The sequence below is a fragment of the Garra rufa genome, chromosome 17 (assembly GCF_049309525.1).
Source record: "Garra rufa chromosome 17, GarRuf1.0, whole genome shotgun sequence".
In the NCBI taxonomy this organism is placed as follows: domain Eukaryota; kingdom Metazoa; phylum Chordata; class Actinopteri; order Cypriniformes; family Cyprinidae; genus Garra; species Garra rufa.
This window is the reverse complement of record NC_133377.1, coordinates 40,327,895-40,353,064: the sequence shown is the minus strand read 5'-3', so window position 1 is coordinate 40,353,064 and position 25,170 is coordinate 40,327,895. Positions and strand designations below refer to the sequence as shown.

Sequence of the window (25,170 nt, the reverse complement as noted above, 5' to 3'; positions counted from 1 at the left end):
TTCTACTTTAAACTTAAAAATGTGTGTACCTTAAATAGTGTGTAAGTTGCTTTAGATGCATTTAAAAAAAGCAATGTTTCTCTCACCGTCGAGTACCCTTGTGGTGAGTTAAACATTTGAACAGTTCATGCATTCCCTGGGAATCAAACCCACAACCTTGGCAATGCCAATGCACCATGTTCTACTATTTGAGCTACAGGAATGCTTCTCAAATAGTGCATGGCATTAGCAACATCAAGGTTGTGGGTTTGATTCCCAGGGAACGCATAGCTTGATCAAATTTGTAACTTGAATGCAATGCAAGTCGCTTCAGATGCATTGAAAAAGCAATGCTTCTCTCACTGTTAAGTCACCCTTGTGAGTGAGTTAAGACAATAAAATCATAATTTAGGGTGAACTATTCCTTCACCTTTATTTTAAATTGTGTGCATTGAAATTATACATTTAAGCAGTTCATGCATTCCCTGGGAATTGAACCCACAACTTTGGCAATGCCAACACACCATGTTCTACTATTTCAGCTACTGGAATGTTTTTTTACTTACAAATAGCTCAAATAGCAGAGCATGGCATAAGCAATGTCAAGGTTGTGGGTTCGATTCCCAAGGAATGGACAACTTGATCAAAAGTGTAACCTGAATGCAATGTAAGTCGTCTTAGATGCATAAAAAAAGCAATGCTTCTCTCACTGTTGAGTCACCCTCATGGGTGAGTAAATGACAATAAATTCATAATTTAGGATGAACAATTCCTTAAATCAAAGCTTACATTGTATGCATTCAAGTCGTCCATTTGAACAGTTCATGCTTTCCCTAGGAATTGATCCCACAACTTCTGCAATGACAACGCACCATGTTCTACTGTTTGAGCTACAGGAATGCTTTCCATATCATCATAGCTCAAATAGCAGAGCATGGTACTATCAATGCTAAAGTTGTGAGTTCAATTCCCAGGGAATGCATAACTTGAACACAATATAAGTTGCTTTGGATGCTTTAAAAAGCAATGCTTATATCACCGCTGAGTACTCTTGTTGTGAGTAAATGACAATAAATTCATAATTTAGGATGAACGATTCCTTAAACTAAAGCTTACATTGTATGGATTCAAGTTGTACATTTGAACAGTTCATGCATTCCCTGGGAAACGAACCCACAACCTCTGCAACATCAATGCACCGTGTTCTACTGTCTGATCTACAGGAATGCTTTTCCTCATCATCATAGTACAAACAGTAGAGCATGGAATAAGCAATGTCAAGGTTGTGGGTTCGATTCCCAAGGAATGGACAACTTGATCAAAAGTGTAACTTGAATGCAATGTAAGTCGTCTTAGATGCATAAAAAATGCAATGCTTCTCTCACTGTTGAGTCACCCTCATGGGTGAGTAAATAACAATAAATTCATAATTTAGGATGAACAATTCCTTAAATCAAAGCTTACATTGTATGGATTCAAGTTGTACATTTGAACAGTTCATGCTTTCCCTAGGAATTGATCCCACAACTTCTGCAATGACAACGCACCATGTTCTACTGTTTGAGCTACAGGAATGCTTTCCATATCATCATAGCTCAAATAGCAGAGCATGGTACTATCAATGCTAAAGTTGTGAGTTCAATTCCCAGGGAATGCATAACTTGAACACAATATAAGTTGCTTTGGATGCTTTAAAAAGCAATGCTTATATCACCGCTGAGTACTCTTGTTGTGAGTAAATGACAATAAATTCATAATTTAGGATGAACGATTCCTTAAACTAAAGCTTACATTGTATGGATTCAAGTTGTACATTTGAACAGTTCATGCATTCCCTGGGAAACGAACCCACAACCTCTGCAACATCAATGCACCGTGTTCTACTGTCTGATCTACAGGAATGCTTTTCCTCATCATCATAGTACAAACAGTAGAGCATGGAATAAGCAATGTCAAGGTTGTGGGTTCGATTCCCAAGGAATGGACAACTTGATCAAAAGTGTAACTTGAATGCAATGTAAGTCGTCTTAGATGCATAAAAAATGCAATGCTTCTCTCACTGTTGAGTCACCCTCATGGGTGAGTAAATAACAATAAATTCATAATTTAGGATGAACAATTCCTTAAATCAAAGCTTACATTGTATGGATTCAAGTTGTACATTTGAACAGTTCATGCATTCCCTGGGAAACGAACCCACAACCTCTGCAACATCAATGCACCGTGTTCTACTGTCTGATCTACAGGAATGCTTTTCCTCATCATCATAGTTCAAACAGTAGAGCATGGAACTAGCAATGTCAAGGTTGTGGGTTTGATTCTCAGGAAATGCATAACTTTATCAAATGTGTAACTTAAATGCAATGTAAGTCACTAAATGCATTAAAAAAATATCTCGCATCGTAGGGGTCACCTTTGTGGGTGAGTAAATGACAGCGAAATCATAACTGAGGGTTACGATTCCTTCAACTTCAACAGTACATGCATTCTCTGGGAATTGAACCCACAACCTCTGCAACACCAACGCACCATGTTCTACCGTTTGACCTACAGGAATGCTTTCCACATCATCAAATGTGGAAAGCTCAAATAATAGAGCATAGCACTTGCAACACCAAGGTTCAATTCCCAGGTAATGCACAAACTGATCAGTGCAGTGTAAGTCACTTTAGATGCTTTAAAAAGTGCATCTCTTACCGTAGGGTCACCCTCGTAGATGACCTGCCCCATGAAGTCGGTGTAAAACACAGCCTCTGCGATGATGGAGAACCAAGTGACCAGGTGACACACGCACAATCTGAACAGCTCTTTGGGCATCTTCAGCATGGACATCCACAGCAATCTGACGGTGGTTTCAGTCTCGCCCTCCTCGCTCTCTGTGTCCCCGCTGGAGTTGGTGTTCCCACTCTGGTGCCTCGTTCTCTGTCCGTACCTCTGCTTTTGTCGCTTTTCAATCTCGTAGATGTCGTTCATGCTGCGGGATGGTTTGATTAGGAGTGCGGCATTTGCGCGCCGGTAGCGATAACGGTGGGATCCGACACGGCCATAGTAGGAGAAGGTGCAGGACGACTGTCGGTAGAAAGTATGGCGTCTACGGCGCATGGATGCGCTGGTGCTGGAGGGTTTGATACCAGACGGCCCGTGGCCATTGAGGTCCGTCGTATGTCCGTTGGGCGCTTTGGATTGGTTGAGTTGACTGTTAAGCAGAGCTTCTTCTCCATCACGTTCAGCCTGCTGCAGAAACGCAGATAGTCGGCTGAATTTTCCACGTAGGAACTCTTGACTGTCCACGCTGCTGCTGCGCCGTGGCGGTGACCCGTGATAGGAAGAAATGCGATCTTGGAAGATAGATGGCTCAATTTCGCGCAGAAACAGCATGTCGTGATGGTCCAACGTAGCGTCGGGAATTTCCAAAACAGAGTCACTTTTACTTCGAACGATGTCCACACTTAAAAAGTCCATGTCTAGGTCTCGCTCTGATCGCCGGTCCCCGTAGAGGTCGTAATGCTCGTAGGATTCGTCTTCGTGGATCATTTCGAGCTGGGGTTGGTGAGGTGTGATTTTAACACTGGATTCGGTTTCTGCTTCCTCATCCAGACGGTCTTGTTGCGGGCTGAACTGCTGCTCTTCAATACTGAAGAGGTGCAGGGCCACGGAAACCGTGAACAAAACAGCAGCGAACAGGAATAGAATTTGCTCTTGAGACTTGAAGGCTCGACCCAGGAAGGTGTGCGTCCAGTCAAGACCACCTAGGGCATAACCAACCGCCCCTCCAAGCCCTTAAAACATAACATGACAGTTTAGCACTTATTCAATATGGACATGATGTACACAATAACAAAGCTTTTGGGAATGGCAAGCGATTTTAAAAGCACAATGGAAAATTTTGTCTTATTTTCCATTAATCCACCCCCCCCCCCAAAAAAAAAATCTAATAAAAATATTATGTTTATATTTTTCCAAAATGTAATATTTGAACATTTTTAAATTTAAGATACATTTATTTTTGATGGAAAATAGTTTAAAACCTAATAGGTTGAAAAAAACAACTTTATTTTATATTTTATTAAAAAAATTAAAACAAGAATTTTCTTACTTACTTTTTTGTCTTATTTTCCATTAATCATTTTTTTCCCCCAATTTCTGATTTAATAATTTGATTTAATATTTTAACATTTTTAAATTTAAGATACATTTATTTTTAATGGAAAATTGTTTAAAACCTAAGACTTTGAAAAAAACAACAACTTTATTGTATATTTTATTTGGAAAATGAAAACAAGAATGAAATTGAAATTAAAAAAAATTAATTTACAAAATTAAAAAAATAAATTTTATTAAAAATTTTATTAAAATAATTTTTAATACCACATTTTGTTTCTTGTTTTAAGCATAAACTTACAGGGGGAAAAAACAAACAGAAAAAGTAATTTTGCTTTTTTAAGTAAATGTATATTGATTTAAGAATACGTAGATATTTGTAATAAAAATTATAATGCAAAAAACACTTTCTTTATCAGTTTTTTTTGTCATTTTCCAGTACAGATATCTATTTTTTTTAAATCAAGTACACTTACTTAAGATTATTTTTTGTTTTCTGAAAAAATGTATAAATTAAATGGGTTTATGTTTAAAACAAGAACAAACATCGATCAATGAGGTAAAATAGATCTTGTTTTCCCTTTGAATTAAGCATATTTTTCTATCAATATCTGCAGATATTATTATTGTTTTAAGCAAGTCACTTAATTTAGTTTTTTATTTTTTCAGAAAAAAGTATATTTGCTTCTCAAGTAAATGTATATTGTTTTAAGAATGTTTTGATAATTGTAGTTCAAAATATACAGCAAAAAATGCTTTAAAATCTAGGATTTTTGTCTTGTTTTCCAGTATAAATATCAAAACATCAAAATCAAGATACAATAACTTGGGGGAAAATCATTTGAGATATTAATTTGTTAAAATGATCTGAGTTTATGCTTAAAACAAGAAAACATTTTCAGAAAAAGTATTTTTGAATCTCAAATAAATATATCTTAATTTGGAAAAAAAGACAAATATTGCATAATCATTTTTTGGCATGAATTCAGTCATAGACTGTAGTTGTCATATAAATAACAGTAAAATTAGATCAAAAACAAAAAAAAGAGTGCCAACTGCAATTATCAGCAGTGTGAATATGGCCTATGACTCACGACAATCAGTTAATTCAAGCTTTTCAAGTTGTGATTTATGACCGAATAAGGCAGACTCTGTCAGTGCTATACCTGCAGAGAAGGCGTGGATGTTTAGGGCCATGTCCTGTTCCTCAGTGTCAGCCACATCTAGTAGATACGCTCGTATGGGACCCTCCGTGGCATCCGCACAGAAATCCAGCACCACCACACCCAAAACCGTCATCACTATTCCAATCGGCTGGTTATTTGGCACGTCTCCTACAGCAAGACCTGAGACAGACAGACACAAACAGATTAAACTATTAGGAGATTAAGATTACACTATGTAGTGACTTTTCACACTGCTTTCTAGTTGATTTAGAGAGAAAAGAAAAATCAACAGAAGTCAGTGTTGATTTAACAATGATAAAAGATCACTGATAGATGATAGATAGATGGATAAAACAATAGATGGATGATAGATGGATAAAACGATGGATGGATGATAGAAAGATGGATAAAATGATAGATGGATGGACAGATAGATGGATAAAATGATGGATGATGGATAGATGGATAAAACGATAGATGGATAAAACGATGGATGGATGGATGGATAGATGGATAAAACATTAGTTGGATGATAGATGGATAAAACGACAGACGGATAAAATGATAGATGATAGATTGACAGATGGATAAAATGATAGATGGATAAAACGATAGATGATGATAGATAGATGATGGGTACACAGATGGATAAAACAATAGATGATAGACAAATGATAAAACGATAGATGATGATAGATGGATAAACGATAGATTGATAAAACGTGAATAAAACAATAGATAGATGGATAAAAGGATGGATGGATGATGATGAATGGATAAAAGGATGGATGGATGATGGATATATAAAAGGATGATGATAAAGGGATGGATGGATAAAAGGATGGATGGATGGATAAATGGATAATGGATGGATGGATAAAAGGATGGATGGATAAAGGGATGGATGGATAAATGGATGGATAGATAAATGGATGGATGATGGATGGATGGATAAAAGGATGGATGGATAGATAAAGGGATGGATGGATAAATGGATGGATAATGGATGGATGGATAAAAGGATGGATGGATAAAGGGATGGATAAAAGGATGATGGATAAAACGTTGGATAGATAAAAGGATGGAAAAAAGAATGGATGGATAAATGGATGGATGGATGGATGGATGGATGGATGGATAGATGGATAAAAGGATGATGGATAAAAGGATAAAATGATAGATGGATAAAAGGATGGGATGGATTGATTTTTCAGAGTCAGTGTTGGTTTTAAGTAAAACTAACCAAAACCATTGTTAGAAAATTAAAATAAAGCCAAAATAAAATATAAATATTAGATAAACAATGAATATTTCAAACCTGCTAACATCCAGCATATTAAACGTCAGTGCACATGAACTCTTTCATACAGACTTTCAGCATGTACATATGCGACAAACACAGGCCTCTGGGAACTCAAACATCCCATAATGCCTCAGGCCTGTGTGTCCTGACCTTGATCTGCTGTATTGTCATCCCATGAGCCATTGTACATGTGTGTGTGAGTAAACACAGACATGTATTGATTGTTCAGGTTTATTTTAGACCTTTTCCAGGGTTAGAGTAGAGCATGTGTACTACTACGGCCTGAGGTGATGGGTCAACATGTGCTTTATGTGTCTTTTTTTTGTTTCGTGTTTGCTACTGCTCACAGTGATCTGAATAAAACTTTAATCCAAAATATGAAACTTTAGTGTTTCCACACAGAATTAATGATTTTATTCATGAATGATTCCTCATTGAGGAGAGACATGCTGTTACTTGTAATTGTTTTTACCTGCTTGATTATAAAATACCATAGATGACCTGACGGATTTGGACTGGTAGATAAACCACCTAGCAACCATCCAGAACACCCTAGCAACAACTAGCAGGTACCTAAGAGTAAGAAAGCTTACTAACTCAAATAAATATAAAAAAATAACAAATAATAAAAATAGAAAAACAATAATACAATGCATCTAAAATCTTTCTTAAATGCTAATAAAATTAAATATTAAAAATCTAGTAATAAATTATTTAAAAAAAAAACATTTAAAATAATAAACATCCACAATTCAAAGAAACAACAACAAAATAAAATAAAATTTATAAAAATTTAAAATATTATTTTTTTTTTTTTAAATTGAATGTTACAATAAAATATATTTAAAAAACTATAAAACAAAACGTGAAATAAAAATACTTAACAAATCTAAAAAAAAAAAAAGAAAAGAAAAAAAAAGAAAACTCTTTGATCCCCATAGAAACCACTTAGCAAACCCTGGCAACATTCACAACATACCAGCATCATGGTGGTGCACCACCAAAATAAAAAATTAAATCATTAAAAAAAAAAATAAAAAAAAAATAATAATAATGCAATTAAAAAATTTGAAAATTTAAATGCATATGTATTGTTGTAGTGTTTTAAACACTGTTCTAATATTAATTGTATTCAACTGTAAAAACAGCCACAGAGGGCGGAAGCTAGTTGTAGACTCATAGCTCTGTGTCGTGTCAGCGGGAGGCTGAGTATTACGCTTTCTTCCTGACAATGAAGTCGGCGCGCAGCAAGCAAGCCATGGAGACAGGAAGTTGTTCCAGATAGGCAATGAAAGGTAAAAAAGGGCACAACAGGAAACAGTTCCCTGTGAACTGGTTCCTAGTCCTTTCCCATGTCATAGAGACTGACAAGAGTTCATGCTGACAAACACACACAGCAGATAGCCATCTCTTTCTACTCAAATATTAACAGACAATCAAGAAAATATATATATATAAAAAAAAAATTATTACCGTGGTACATGTCTTTAAAACATTGTAGGGAAAAGTACATTTGGAAAAATAAATAAATAGATGTCTTCATTTAGATTGTGGTCTTATTGATGCCATATTTAGGATAGTTGGGCAGGTAAAAATGTGGAAGAGGTCAATGTTAAGTGAGGTTCAGAGATCAGCAGGGGTCTGTATGCGTCACTTCTGCTCTCTAACAGAAATATAGCAGTGATGACGGCATCACACCTTCTGTGCCAAAAGCAAGAGCGTTCCTGCAAAAATCAGCTCTGCAAACATCTCACCCTCAGAAACAGCATGACACATGCCAGACAGGTCTTCTCAGGTTAGAGTCAACATCAAGTGCTGTTTGCAAGCCACTTTACTCTGTAACGTGACAGCTGCTAGACTATTACTTTATTTTTTAGGCAAAAAGTCAAGTGAAAGTCAAGTGATGGATGGATGGATAGAAAGAGATAGTTGGATGGATTATAGATTGATAAAACAATGGATGGATAGAACCATAGATGGATGGATAGATGATGGATAGATGATAGAATGATAGATGATAAAATTATAGGATAGGACAATAGATAGAATGATGGATGGATGAAGGATGGATGGATGGATGGATGAATGGAAGGAACGACAGATGATAAAAAGGATAAATGATAGAACAATAGATGATATATAGGGTAGGACGGTAAATAGAATGATGGATGGATAGAAAGAGATAGTTGGATGGATGATGGATTGATAAAGATGGATGGATGGTAGAACGATAGATGATAAAACGATAGATGGATAGAACAAATGATAGATAAAGGACGGAAGGATGGACAGATAGAACAGTAGATGATCAAACGATAGATGGATGGATGGATAGATCCAGCGGATAGATACAGCGGATAGATACATGGATAGATACAGCGGATCGATTCGCCTTTACAAGTCAAAGAAATAAAGTTACAGCTGAGCTTAGAAAGGCTAAAGCTAGTTTTTTCTTAGAAATCATTACAAATGCTCAAGGAAATAGTAGAATAATATGGAAAACTATTGATAAATTGATTGGAAAGGAAAAGTCAAAGTGTGAGAATATTCATCTCAAAATTAATGGAAAAATCATTGATGACTCTTTTGCAATAAAAACAAATTTTAATGAACATTTTTTAAACATTGTCCAAAAACTGGCTCAGAATTTTCAAAATGTTCATCCACCTCTCATAATCAGTGGCAAATCAGGTTTTAACCTTAGTCCAATAACTAAAACTAAAGTCAAAAAAATTATTGCTGCGCTAAACGGTAGCAAAGCAAAAGATATGTATGGACTTGATACTTATTTTCTTAAACAATATAGGGACATTTTCTTTGATCCGTTGACAACAATAATAAATCAATCAATTAATGAGGGAATTTTTCCAGCAGCCCTAAAACCTGCGATTGTCACCCCTATATTTAAGTCTGGTGACAAACAAGAAATGAACAATTATCGTCCAATAAGCATCCTTCCAGCAGTATCAAAAGTGCTTGAGAAGACGGTGGCGGAGCAACTTATCTCCCACTTTGACTCACAAGAGCTCTTAAATCCGATGCAATTTGGTTTTAGACGGAAATATTCAACAGACTCTGCCTGTTGCTACTTCCTGGAAACTGTCAGGGCATATGTGGATCGGGGAAGGGTGGTGGGAGCGGTCTTCCTTGATCTGTGTAAAGCTTTTGACGTTGTCAACCATCAGATACTTTATAGTAAATTAGATCAATATAGTCTCTCTGAGCACACCCAAAAATGGATAAGATCTTATTTGAGTGACCGAAAACAGTGTGTACGAGTAAATAATATTAAATCTGCGTTCAGAGCCACCTCAATGGGAGTGCCGCAAGGGTCTATTTTGGGACCCCTGCTTTTTAGCATCTATATAAATGACCTCCCTACAGTGTGCTCTGACATTGACGTAATCATGTACGCTGATGATACGGTCATTTTTACTTCTGGGAAAAATGAGCTGGAGGTTGCTGACAAATTATCAAAAGAGATGAAAAAAGTTGCAGAATGGTTGCAGGCGTCATGTCTGACCTTAAATATTGATAAAACAGTCTCAATGTTTTTTTCAAGTAAACATAAATTACAACAAATTCTAGAAATTCAAGTAAATGGACAAAAAATTAAAAATGTAAACGAAATAAAATATTTAGGTCTAATACTTGATTCGAACCTTGGTTTTAAAAGTCATATAAAAAAACTTGGTAACAAAGTGAAATTTAATTTGATGAACTATAAACATATTAGAAACTCATTAAATACAGAGGCTTCAAATACTTACCTCAATACTATGATTGTATCACATTTTCTGTATTGCATGTCTAGTTGGTCTCAGGCATGCAAAACATCGTTAAAACCACTTGAATCATTATATAAAAGGGCCATAAAAATTCATGATAAAAAACCTCGACTGTACCATCATTGTAAAGTACAAAGTAAATATAACTTTTTGAGTTTCGAAAATCTTATTAAATATAATCAAATTTCTGTCCTGTTTAAAATAATCCATAACATCGCTGCTCCCCCTTTGAAAAAATTTTTCACACTCAATTCGGAGAGAATTTCCAGAACTACACGGTCGACAGAGGAGAGTGCAGCGTTGCAAGATGTAAAACGGCATTTGGTCAACAATCTTTCTTTTATAAAGCAGCGAGCCTTTGGAACACTCTTCCAAATGAAATTATTTCATGTACAAACTATTGCACTTTTACATGCTTGACCAAACAGTGGTTATTATCAAAGCAAATCTGTATGCACTAAATGACTGTGATATGAACGTTTTAAATTGTGAGTGAGTGAATGAATGATAGAATGTACTTTTATGATGTGAATTTTCTATGCATTTTTCTGTATATATTTGATAAACTTTTGTAAGCATAACAACAACCTGTCCAGGGACTGCAGGTGGAAATTAGCATTTTTGCTATAACCTGGCACATGACATCTTTTCTTATTTTAGACTAATGTTGTTTGTGCACTGTCCCTGATCAAATAAATAAATAAATAAAAATAAAAAAATAGATAGAACGATAGATGATAAAACGACAGATAGAACAATGAATGGATAGAACAAATAGATGACAAAATGATAGATGCTAGAAAGAAGGATGATAGACTGATCGATAGACGATCAAAAAGGATAGATGATAGAACGATAGTTGATAAAACTAAGATAGGATGATAGAATGATAATGATGGATGGATGAATAGAAAGACAGATAGTTGGATGGATGAATGGATTGATAAAACAATGGATAGATAGAACCATAGATGGATGGATGGTAGAATGATAGATGATAAAATGATAGATGGATAGAACAATATATGATAAAAGAATAGATGGATAGAGCAATAGATGTAACAATAGATGATGGATGGACAGATAGAACGGTAGATGATAAAAAGATGGATGGATGATAGAACGATAAATGATAAAACGATAGATGGATGATGGACAGAACGATAGACTATAAAAAGGATAGAAGATAGAACGATAGATGATAAAACGATAGGATGGGATGATAGATAGAATGATGGATGGATAGAAAGAGATAGTTGGATGGATGATGGATTGATAAAACAATGGATGGATAGAACCATAGATGGATGGATGGTAGAATGATAGATGATAAAACGATAGATGGATAGAACGAACGATAGATAAAAGGACAGAAGGATGGACAGATAGAACAGTAGATGATAAATCGATAGATGGATGGATAGATAGAACGATAAATGATAAAACGATAGATGATAGAACGACAGATAGAACAATGAATGGATAGAACAAATAGATGACAAAATGATAGATGCTAGAAAGAAGGATGATAGACTGATCGATAGACGATCAAAAAGGATAGATGATAGAATGATAGTTGATAAAACTAAGACAGGATGATAGAATGATAGATGATGGATGGATGAATAGATAGAACATTAGATGATAAAACAATAGATGAATAGAACGACAGATAGAACAATGGATGGATAGAATAATAGATAAAACAATAGGATAGGAAGATAGATGTAATGATGGATGATGAATGATAGATAGAAAGATAGATAGTTGGATGGATGAATGGATTGATAAAACAATGGATGGATAGAACCATAGATGGATGGATGGTAGAACGATAGATGATAAAATGATAGATGGGATAGAACAATAGATGATAAAAGAATATATGGATAGAGCAATAGATGTAACAATAGATGATGGATGGACAGATAGAACGGTAGATGATAAAAAAATGGATGGATGATAGAACAATAAATGATAAAACGATAGATGGATGATGGACAGAACAATAGACGATAAAAAGGAAGATGAATAGAACGACAGATAGAACAATGGATGGATAGAATAATAGATTAAACAATAGGATAGGATGATAGATATAATGATGGATGATGGATGGATAGAAAGATAGATAGTTGGATGGATGAATGGATTGATAAAACAATGGATGGATAGAACCATAGATGGATGGATGGTAGAACGATAGATGATAAAACGATAGATGGATGAATGGATGGATAGAACAATAGATAGAACAATAGATGGATAGAACAATAGATAGGCTGATGGATGGATGGACAGATAGAACAGTAGATGATAAAACGATAGATAGATATGGATGGAACTATAGATGAATAGATGGATGGATGGATGGATGGAACTATAGATGAATAGAAAGATGGATTGATGGATGTATGGAACTATAGATGAATAGAACGATGGATGGATGGATGTATGGAACTATAGATGAATAGAACGATGGATGGATGGAACTATAGATGAATAGAACGATGGATGGATGGAACTATAGATGAATAGAATGATGGATGGATGGAACTATAGATGAATAGAACGATGGATGGATGGATGGAACTATAGATGAATAGAATGATGGATGGATGGAACTATAGATGAATAGAACGATGGATGGATGGATGGATGGATGGAACTATAGATGAATAGAACGATGGATGGATGGAACTATAGATGAATAGAACGATGGATGGATGGAACTATAGATGAATAGAATGATGGATGGTTGGAACTATAGATGAATAGAACGATGGATGGATGGATGGATGGATGGAACTATAGATGAATAGAATGATGGATGGATGGAACTATAGATGAATAGAACGATGGATGGATGGAACTATAGATGAATAGAACGATGGATGGATGGAACTATAGATGAATAGAACGATGGATGGATGGATGGAACTATAGATGAATAGAACGATGGATGGATGGATGGAACTATAGATGAATAGAACGATGGATGGATGGAACTATAGATGAATAGAACGATGGATGGATGGATGGATGGAACTATAGATGAATAGAACGATGGATGGATGGAACTATAGATTAATAGAATGATGGATGGATGGATGGAACTATAGATGAATAGAACGATGGATGGATGGATGGATGGATGGAACTATAGATGAATAGAACGATGGATGGATGGAACTATAGATGAATAGAATGATGGATGGATGGAACTATAGATGAATAGAACGATGGATGGATGGAACTATAGATGAATAGAACGATGGATGGATGGAACTATAGATGAATAGAACGATGGATGGATGGAACTATAGATGAATAGAATGATGGATGGATGGAACTATAGATGAATAGAACGATGGATGGATGGAACTATAGATGAATAGAATGATGGATGGATGGATGGAACTATAGATGAATAGAACGATGGATGGATGGAACTATAGATGAATAGAATGATGGATGGATGGATGGAACTATAGATGAATAGAACGATGGATGGATGGATGGAACTATAGATGAATAGAACGATGGATGGATGGAACTATAGATGAATAGAATGATGGATGGATGGATGGAACTATAGATGAATAGAACGATGGATGGATGGATGGAACTATAGATGAATAGAATGATGGATGGATGGATGGAACTATAGATGAATAGAACGATGGATGGATGCGGAACCATTGTATAATGTGCACTGATGTACTGTTCACTTTAAGAACAGAAACATACATTGAGACAGTAAACAGTGATTTTGATTCCATGTTGAGGTTCATTCAGAGTTGCTGACCTATAAGCGAGCCGTTGAGGAAGAGCGCGACGCCCAGCAGGACGCCCACACACAGCGCCAGGATGAAGGGTCGCCTGCGGCCCCAGCGCAGAGTACAGCGGTCACTGGCCGAGCCGATCAGAGGAGTGAAGATCAGACCCAGGATGGGGCTCAGGAACCACGTCAGGCTGTAGTATTGCTCTGGAAGACCTGAGAACAGCACAAACACACCATCACCACCAACGCCAAATAGACAGAATGATGTCCCTTCCTGCACACGTTTTCACTCAAAGTGCTGTTCTAAAAGCAGTTCTGGGTTGCATTACATAGATTTATTGCTCTCATAAATGAGCATTAACAGTAACATGATAGAAGACCCATTACAGACCCATTAAAACCCATTTAGAAAACGAGTTTATTATTAAAATGTAAAGAAAACCCCTGATATTCAGTCTAACCAGATCAATGCTGATAATACTAATGCTATTGCTAACATTATCTGATATTCAACATCCTCACTAATATATCACATCTCTACTTCACTGAAAAACTACTTTGAGCTAAAATTAAGAGTTATGCATTTAAATTACACTCAAAAAATATTTATTAAAACAGAAAGGTTTAGAAAAAAAAGTAGGCCTAAATTCAACATCTATTTATTTGAATTTCACTCAAAAAATATTTAAAACATAAATATAAAGAAAAAAAATAGGCCTACAACTAAGATTTATGTAATAATAAAATAAAAAAATATATTGTTGTGGGAAAAAATGAAATTCAAGATATATTTATTTGAATTTCACTCAAAAATATTTGTAAATAATATTAAATATTATTAATAACAGAATAAATAAAATAATATATACATATATGTTTTTTTAAATATGAAAATAATTAAATGAAATAATTAAAATAATTAAATTACTCTGTTCTCATTAAAAAGATGAGTAAAAGAAAATAAATTCTATAAAATAAAATGAAATAAAATGTTAAAAAGTAAATAGAGCATAAAATCAAATATTCAGGAAAGTCCTCACAGAAGAATAAAATATTAAAACAAAATAATGAAATTAGTGCTCACAGAAAAGATGAATAAAAGAATAAATATTAATAAAAAAATGAAATAAAACTAAATAATTAAATTTAAAAAACTCAGTTGAAAAGATGAGTAAAGGAAAAAAATACTATACTAAAAAAATGAAAATAAAATATTAAAACAAAATAAAATAAAATATAATATTTAGGAAAGCCCTCACAGAAAATATGGATAAAAGAAATAATAAAATCTTTTACATTTTTTTAGGACAGAATATTTAGGCCTAAAATTTACATTTATGTATTTGAATTGCATACAAAATTTAATGTTAATGTTAATCTAAATGGATGGAAATTTTATGTGCAATTCAAATACTTGAACATTAAATTTAGGCCTAATTTTTTTTAATCTTTATGGTAACTTATACTATGTATAACAGTGTTTTTGATCTCTTTGACCCTGATTGCAGCAGGTTTTGGTGTTAAATTTTGAGGCCAGGACTCCGGACGGCTGATGTCTGTCATAGCTGGCACTCAAATTTACGATCTTATGACCAGATTCAATAAGAAAATAGGATCAGACTAATAAAGCAGATTGTTAGAGTAACAGGCTTTAAACGTTATTGAAACAACTCACTCTCACATGACTCGAATCATAAATTATTGGGTAAGTAATCCTCTAAAAGCCTGGCAAACGTCCAGCTTACCAATTAAAAAAATACACTTTCATTGTTCCCAGTTCAGAGTCTCTGTGCTGGAGACTGATCCACAAACACTTTCCCCACATCAGCTGACATTTTATGACTCAGGAAAAAAAACTGAGAAGTTCATGGTCAGGATGAAAACACCCCACAACAACAACAACACTTTAAAATGCATGGGAAAATGTCTCTTATAAGAGGTTCCTCTGTTTTTATCTAGTTAGATATATTATTGCATGAGCTTATGTTGAATTCATTTTACTGGTAAAAACCCATCTAATTATTTAGAATTTGTATTAAAAATGTCATTCAAATGAGGTACTTGATAAAAGGATGTTATTTCCCATACTTTTCGAAAAAAAAAAAAATGCCATGATAGAGGTAAAACAAAAAACCAAACAAACAAAAACCACTGAAAATGAATTTAAGGGAGGCAATACAGTTATGGAGAAAGCAAGTTTGCATTTAGAAAGAAATTCTGAAATTGTAGAGAATAAATAGTTAAATAAATAAGAAAAAAAGAATAAATAAAATTAAATATTCAGGAAAGTCCTCACAGAAAAGATCATTTTTTAAAAGAAAAAATAATTCCAGGGGAAAAGGAAAATAAAATAAAATAGAATTAGTGCTCACAAAAAAGATGGATAAAAGAAAAAAATAATTATATGGTTATAAAGATAATAAAATAAAATATTAGAATTAGTTTTCACGAAATATTTTTTTATAAATATAAAACTAAATAAAATAATTTAATGGAAAATAAAATATTCAAGAAAGTCCTCACAGAAAAGATGGATAAAAGAATAAATATAAATTCTAAAAAATTCAATAAAACAAAATAATTATTGAAAAGATGAGGAAAAGAAAATAAATTATATAAAAACAAAATAAAATGAAATGTTAAAAATAAAATACAATTATTTAGGACAGTCCTCACAGAAAAAAAATAATAAAAGAAACAATATCTTAAAAAAAAATTAATAATTAAAATGATTCAATTGAAAAATAACTCTCATTAAAAACATGAGTAAAAGAAAATACATTCTATAAAAATAAAATTAAATATTCAGGAAAGTCCTCATAGTAAAGGTGAGGTAAAAAAAAAAATTCTAAGGAAACAAGGAATAAACAATAAAATAAAATAATAGAATTAGTGCTCACAGAAAAGACAAATAAAAGAATAAATATTACTACTAAAAATCTATCTGAAATAAAACATAATGATAATAATAAAAAAACAACTCAGTTCTCATTGAAAAGACTGAGGTATTATATTTTATATTTTATATTTTATATATTCATTATAAAATAATAAAATAATCAGGAAAGTCCTCTCAGAAATTATGGATAAAAGAAAAAAATTCTGGGGGAAAAAGGAAACAAATAAAATAAAATCATAGAATTAATGCTCAAAGAAAAGATGAATAAAAGAATAAATATAAATTCTAATGAATTAAATTAAACAAAATAATATTAATATTCAGGAAAGACCTCATAGAAAAGATGAATAAAAGAAGAAATTCTAAAAATAATTAAATAAAAAAACTCAGTTCTCATTAAAAAGATAAGTAAAAGAAAATAAATTCTATAAAAATAAAATGAAATAAAATGTTGGAAATAAAATAAAATAATAAATAAAAAAAAAAGTAAAATAAAATATTCAGGAAAGTCCTCACAGAAAATATATAAAATAATTAAATAACATAATAAAATTAGTGCTCACAAAAAAATAAATAGAATAAATATAAATATAAAAGTGAAATAATTCATTCAATACATTTAAAAATAAATCAGTTCTCATTGAAAAGTTTAGAAAATAAATTCTATAAAAATTAAACAAAATTATAAGTTTAAAATTAAATGGAAAATGAAAGGACAAAAAAGAAAAATAAATAAACAAATATAATATAAAATAATAATATTTCAGTATTCATAGAAAAGATGAGTAAAAGTAAATAAATTCTATGGAAAAAAAGTAAAATAAAATAAAATACAAATAAAATAAATAAATAAAATATAAAATAATAATATAATAATAAAATAATCATAGAAAAGATTCTATGAAACTTTCAAAGCAATAATCATGAACCATCTGTGTAATAAAAGCCAGCAAAGCATGACAGACTTAGCACCAAAAAATACACAAACAGAAAGAGAAAATGACAAAAATCATATTATTCATAAAAATGAGTATGAGATGAAATGATTGATAGACCATCTGCAGTGTTGACAGAATATTGTTGTCTGCTTTCAGGAAGCATATCGGAAACGTCCATATGATGCTTCAAAACTCTACGTCTATGTGGGCCGACCACGTTTGGAGAAGCTTATAGAGCCACTAACACACAGAAGCATGTGCAGCATTTCCACAAAGAAAAACAAAGCAATCTGTCAGCCACTTGAAGACTGTTTGTTTGCGAAAGTGAGATTTGATTTCATAATTACACCAAACAACCAAAGCACTTCTCCTCCAGACCAAGAGCTCAGGCTGAAGCGAGTGTTTGTTCTGTGAGGTCGTTATAGCAGCAGAACAAACACATCTGTCTGCGTCACACAGCTGTCCATCACAAACCTCATAATCATAATGCCAGAACAACCTCATGAAGACCACACGGATAATTCACACGCCGAGAGGCAGAAGACTCTCACAGGAATCAGCTCTATCTTTAGAGAGCTATAATAGGATTATAACACACACACACACACACACACACACACACACACTGGTCAGCGGTCAGAGAGACTGTCCGGTGTGTTACGTGAAGCAGGGAGCGGTGAGGAGTCGGGTTTAGCGCTGACATACGGGACGCCAGAGGAGAACATTCCTGAAGTTACGGAAGAGACGTCCTGTACGGATTCACAGCGCTTAGCAAACCAGATCAGCCATTCACACTCAGACAAATTACACAACGCATTACTGGACTCTCACAACAGAGTCACATAACTCAGCTGAAACTAATGAGTTTGACATGTTAACGAGGAGTTAACCAGACCACATGACAAGATTCATGAAGGAGCACAAAAAAGAAAAAGAAAAGATTTAGTGCTCATAGAAAAGATAAATGTTAATTAAATGTATTATTAATTATTATTAATACAATTATTTATTCTTTAAATAAGAAATACATATATGTATACATATGTATATTTATTAAATATAATAATACAAACAAATACAATATTAATAAAATAAATATGATCAAAATAAATATTTTAAATAAATAAATATTTACATAAGAAATTATGATAAAATTACATTCTAAATAAAAATAACATAAATATTAAAAGAAACACCCATATATATGATAAAATGTAATAATACAATGAATATTAAAATAACATTACTTATTTTATATTTTATATTTATTACATATAGTAATAAATACAAATAAAATATTACTACAATTATTAAATATTATCAAAATAAATATAATCTATTAATACATGCATAAGAAATATATGACAAAATGAAATACAATAAAATAAATATTAAAACAATAAACACATAAATGCTAAAATTAAATAATAAAATAAGTATTAAAACAATAAACATCATATTCATATGATTTGTATTTATTATATAATAATAAATATTAAATTAAATGCATATAAACATTTTAGTGTGCACAGCACACATACTGCATACTACTTGTTACTAATTGCATATTACTGCATACTATTGTGTATATATATAATTAATTAATATATATTTATAATTACTAATATTTATTGAAATTTAAATAAGAAACAAATAAGAATACATTTGAAGTAAAATAAAATAAATATTAAATATTATTATAAATATTATTTTTCAACATTTAAATAAGAAATAATAAAATTATTCTAAAGATAAAACAAATATTAAAATAATAAACACATATGATCAAATTAAATATTTTTATTATATATACAAAAATCAAAGTTTTATTGTTAATTTATAACTATTATTGCTATCATATTATTATATATATATAACATTTTAGTGTGCACAGAAAATATGCACACACTATTATTTATTCATATTTAAACAAGACAAACATAATAAAAAGACATTCTAAATAAAACCAAAATATTAATATTCATAAATATTATTATACTAAACATTACTTACTAATACATATTTAAATAAGAAATATATTAGAAATTACACTCTAAACACTAATCTTTATTTTACATTATTTATTTTTATTATATATAATAAATTTAAAATGAAATGCATATAAAATTATTTTTTATTGTTAAATTAATAACTATTAATAAATAACACATATGTGTGTGTGTGTGTGTGTGTGTGTGCGTGTGTGTGCGTGTGTGCACACTATTATTTATTCATATTTAAATAAGAAATACATAATAAAGATAAATTCTAAATAAAAACTAAATATTCATATTCATAAATATTATAATAAATATTACTTACGAATACATATTTAAATAAGAAATATATTAGAAATTACACTTTACAAAAATATTACAATATAAATATTAATTAAAATCAATTAAAATATTAAATAAATACTAAAAGAATAAACACATATGATGAAATTAAATAATAAAATGAATATTACAATAATAAACATTTATTTGTATTTACATTTACCTTTATTTTTTATTTATATTTACTATGTATGATAATACATATAAAATGAAATGCATATAAAATATTATAATTAATTATTTATTTTCATACTATTAAAAAAACATTTAAGTTAACTGCATACTATTTGTTTTTAAAACTAGCACATGAAGTATGCAATTCTGAATGGTCCATTCCATTTTGGACAAAAACAAAAAACAACAACCAAAAAAAGACAATTCGTAAACTTGTTAAATTCCCATAATTCTGTGTAGAAAAAAAGAACGACTATAAAAGTCCAAACTGTTCTCACGGTTGCTGTCAGAAATCAGCTGGAATTGAGCCATTGCACCTGCTGGTGAAAAGTGTGACGTCCCATTACAGGATCCCCAAATAAACCCTCATGATCCTCTGGGAATCACGTAGACTAGAGTCCTGAGAAGCCGATTTCAGAGAGTCTTATCAGGGTCCGGACCGGATCTGACAAACCAGCCGTTCTGTTCTCATCGGAAAACCGGGCCGGGTTTCACCTCGCGGTGCCACCAACGGCTTCCTGCCACCATCGACAGCCAGTCCGCTTCCTCTTCCTCTGGTTTGTTGAGGTGTTTTTATATATTTAGTCTTTGTGCGCAAACTGCAGTTAAACACACAAACAACTGAGACACTGAGGCCCAAACAAAAGATCTGAATCAGCTTGTAAGCAACTTGTTTGTTCCTTGAAAAATACGCGGAGTAAACATGCAAACAGGAAGCTTGAGAGATTGCTGTAAATAATCACAGGAGGCTTTCTGTTTCCCACCAGGTCAAAAATGGTGAACAATACTGAGAGCAGAATGAGTCAAATAGGAGGAAGTACTTTCTAAAAGAGAGAAACACAAATCTAAATTAAGAGAAACAAACCAGCATCCAAAACAACACACGTCTGTTTCCAGCGGGAAAAACCGGGTCAAATCAATATCAGGAACACAGTACCTGGTTTTTGGATGTCAAAGGTCAAAACAAGGTTGATGTGAAACTAGCTACCATCTTCTAAGCAGGATTTTTCAGCACGGACCACTGACTTAGAAAGGCAAAACTCTTCCTTCATTCTTTATTTAGATGCTTTCAGAGCCAGTTATACTAGACTTCATTTTCCAGTCACTTTCATTCATATGTATAGAAACGTTTTAAAGCAAGAGTGCAAGTGTATGTAAAGAAATTAAATTTTTCAAGGCATTTTGGTGACCTCTAACTTGCCAATAAAGAGATATTTGATCCATATAGAATCTAAAAATGTCATAGACTGCATGCATTATTAAATAATAAATATTTAAATATGATGCATATGATAAAATTACATTACAAACAAATTAATATTAAAATAACACTCATATGTACATATATAATATACATTTTATAATAATGACATTTGATATTTACATTATAAATTACATTATAAATCAAATTAAAATAAATGTTAAAATAATAAACATACATTTATGTCCATTTAATAAAATTTCTAATTATTAATTTTTTATTAAGATTTACATTTTAAATTACTTTAAATGATAAATTATCTAAAATTACATGAATAAAATTCAAATAAATATCGATATTATTAAATTAAATGGAAAATAAAATAAAATAAAAATATTCAGGAAAGTCCTTACAGAAAAGATGAATAAAAGAAAAAAAAAATAATATAATTAAATAAAAAATAACTCAGTTCTCAAAATTAAAAATTAAATGAAAAATAAATTAAAATATACAGAAAATATGCATAATAGATAAGAATTCTAGGGGAAAAAAAGAAATAAAATAATAGAATTAGTGCTCACAAAAAAAATATAAAAGAATAAATATAAATTCAAAAAAATGGAAAACAGGTTAAAAATAACTTAGTTCTAGTTGCAAGTAAAAAATAAATTTCTATAAAAATCAATAGAAAATTATTAAATATTAAAACAAAAGTAATAAAAATAAACATGTACATATAATACAAATTAATAAATATGTATACTTAATAATATTTAATAATAAATATGATAAAATTACATTATAAATAAAATTAAATAATAATATTTAATATTTACATAATAAATTACATTAAATTCTAGATGATGCTAAATTACATTAATAATTAATAATAATAAACATATGTACATATATAATATAAAATTAATTCATATGTATAATTAATAATATATAATAATAAATATCGAAGACCTACATGATAAAATTACATTATAAATGAAATAAATATAATAAACATATTTATTTTTATGATATAATATACAATTAAACAAAAAACTTATTATATACAGTATATTTTAGCTTTAAAAGGTTAAAAGTTTACACCCCCTTGCAGAATCTGCAAAATATTAATTACTTTACCAAAATAGGAGGGATCATACAAAATGCATGTTATTGTTTATTTAGTACTGACCTGAATAAGATTTCACATAAAAGATGTGTACATATAGTAAGAGAAAATAATAAAATAAAATAATAAAATAATAATAATAAAAATGACCGTTTAAAAGTTTACATACTCTTGATCCTAAATACTGTGTTGTTACCTGATCCACAGCTGTGTTTTTTTGTTTAGTGATAGACCCTTGTTTGTCCTGAACAGTTAAACTGCCTGCTGTTCTTCAGAAAAATCCTTTAGGTCCCACAATTTTTTTTTGCTTTTTCAGCATTTTTGTGTATTTGAACCCTTTCCAACAATGACTGTATGATTTTGAGATCCATCTTTTCACACTGAGGACAACTGAGGGACTCATATGCAACTATTACAGAAGGTTCAAATGCTCACTGATGCTCCAGAAAGGAACACAATGCATTAAGAGCAGGGGGTGAAAACTTTTGAACAGATTTGAGATGTGTACATTTTTCTTATTTTGCCTAAATATCATTTTGTTTTCATTTAGTATTGCCCTTTAGAGGCTACAGAAGATACTTACATGTTTCCCAGAAGACAAAATCTGCATAAAATCTACTGTACTTGCCAATACAAGTCAAAGAAAGTAAGGAACGCTCTTCTGTAGTGATTAATGCATGTCACCATGAGGGTAATGTGCAGGTATCAGGTGCTCTGACATGAAATACGGTATCTGCAGGTGCTGGTGCACATGTACGCACACACACACAGACACAGAGTCAACATCAGGTCACTGGCCACATGGGTCCCACCAATGAACCCTAAGACTAACAAACCCGTCATCAGTCAGCCATCACCACTGTAACCACTACAACAGCCTGTTCCTATGAAAACAAGAAGCCCTGCCAACACAGCGCTCACTGCAGCCAGAGACAAACCAGAGAAATCTGGAGTGAGAGTGACAGGAAGAGGAAGAGGAAGGTCAGGAAGGTGAAACAGTCTAGAAACGGACAAAAGGCAAAAGCAATGCCAGGAAACAGGTGCAGCTCTCTATGTGTCAGGTGCACAGAATCGAGCTCCCCGATACCTTCTTGATCGACAGTACACATGATCAGTCATCATTTTTACTTTTACTTGAATATAAGGGCTGCAGTAAATCATTATTTTGCTATTCAATTAAACTTATGATTATTTGAATGAAGTTTTTGAACAGTAAGATTTTTAATGTTTTTTATTGTCTTCTGCTCATCAAGCCTGCATTTATTTGATCTAAAGTACAGCAAAAACAGTAAAATTGTGAAATATTTTTACCATTTAAAATAACTGTTTTCTATTTGAATATATTTTACAATTTAATTTATTTCTGTGATCAAAGCTGAATTTTCAGCATCATTACTCTAATAAGTTGATTTGCTGTTCAAACATTTATTATTATTATTATTATTATTATTATTATTATTAGCAATATTTAAAACAGCTGAGTCAATTTTTTTGAGGATTCATTGATAAATAGAAAGATCCAAAGATCAGCATTTATCTGAAATAAAAAGTTTTTGTAACATTATACCATTCAAAAGCTAAGCATCAGTATTTATAGATATATATAGATATATATTTTAAAGAAATTATGGAAATTATTACTTTTATTTAGCAAGGATTTTAAATTGATCAGAACTGATGATAAAGACATTTATAATGATTTCTATTTCAGATAAATGCTGTTCTTCTGAACTTTCTATTCATCAAAGAAACCTGAAAAAGATCTACTCAGTTGTTTTCAAGTTTTTTTTGAGCAGCAAATCAGCATATTAGAATGATTTCTGAAGGATCGTGTGACTGGATAATGATGCTGAAAATTCAGCTTTGATAACATTAATAAATTACATTTTAAAGTATACTCAGATAGAAAACAGTTATTTTAAATAGTACAAATATTTCAACATTTTACTGTCTTGTACTTTAAATAAAATAAAAGCAAGTTTGATGAGCAGAAGAGACTTCTTTAAAAACAAATATAAATGAAATGGAGAAAGCTTACTGTGGTTTGTCATTAATGTCAGTGAGATTAAAGCTACATGCAACCAGGACCACCGAGGTCCAGGACCAGAAACTGAATCTCTCCAGTCCAGACCTCTGATCTCGATTCACTAGAAATCGAGCAGATGGCAGGATGAAATATTAACACGGCGGTTTCATATTCTCTTCCATTGCCGCGTGTGTCCGGAATAACCCTCCGACTGCAGCTCAACACCATCAATGATTCATCAGAGAGAGTGAGATGTGCGGTTCAGAGCTGGTTAAGGCTAGCGATCTGGACACATAAACTTTATGCATTTTCAGTCACAGGTGACTGACTCAAGAGTGACTGGGAT

General features: G+C 31.8%; 1 protein-coding gene across 1 annotated transcript in view; it reads right to left on the bottom strand.

The window, feature by feature from the left end:
* The window catches only part of slc45a4a (solute carrier family 45 member 4a), a 44,064-nt gene that overhangs the window by 6,151 nt on the left and 12,743 nt on the right, over positions 1-25,170 (bottom strand). The window contains exons 2-5 of the mRNA XM_073821507.1: positions 14,146-14,334; positions 5,247-5,426; positions 2,677-3,758; positions 2,509-2,563 (exon numbers count right to left, since the gene is read on the bottom strand). Of these exons, the coding sequence (XP_073677608.1) occupies positions 2,509-2,563; positions 2,677-3,758; positions 5,247-5,426; positions 14,146-14,334 (1,506 nt within the window). The remainder of the gene's footprint in view (positions 1-2,508; positions 2,564-2,676; positions 3,759-5,246; positions 5,427-14,145; positions 14,335-25,170) is intronic.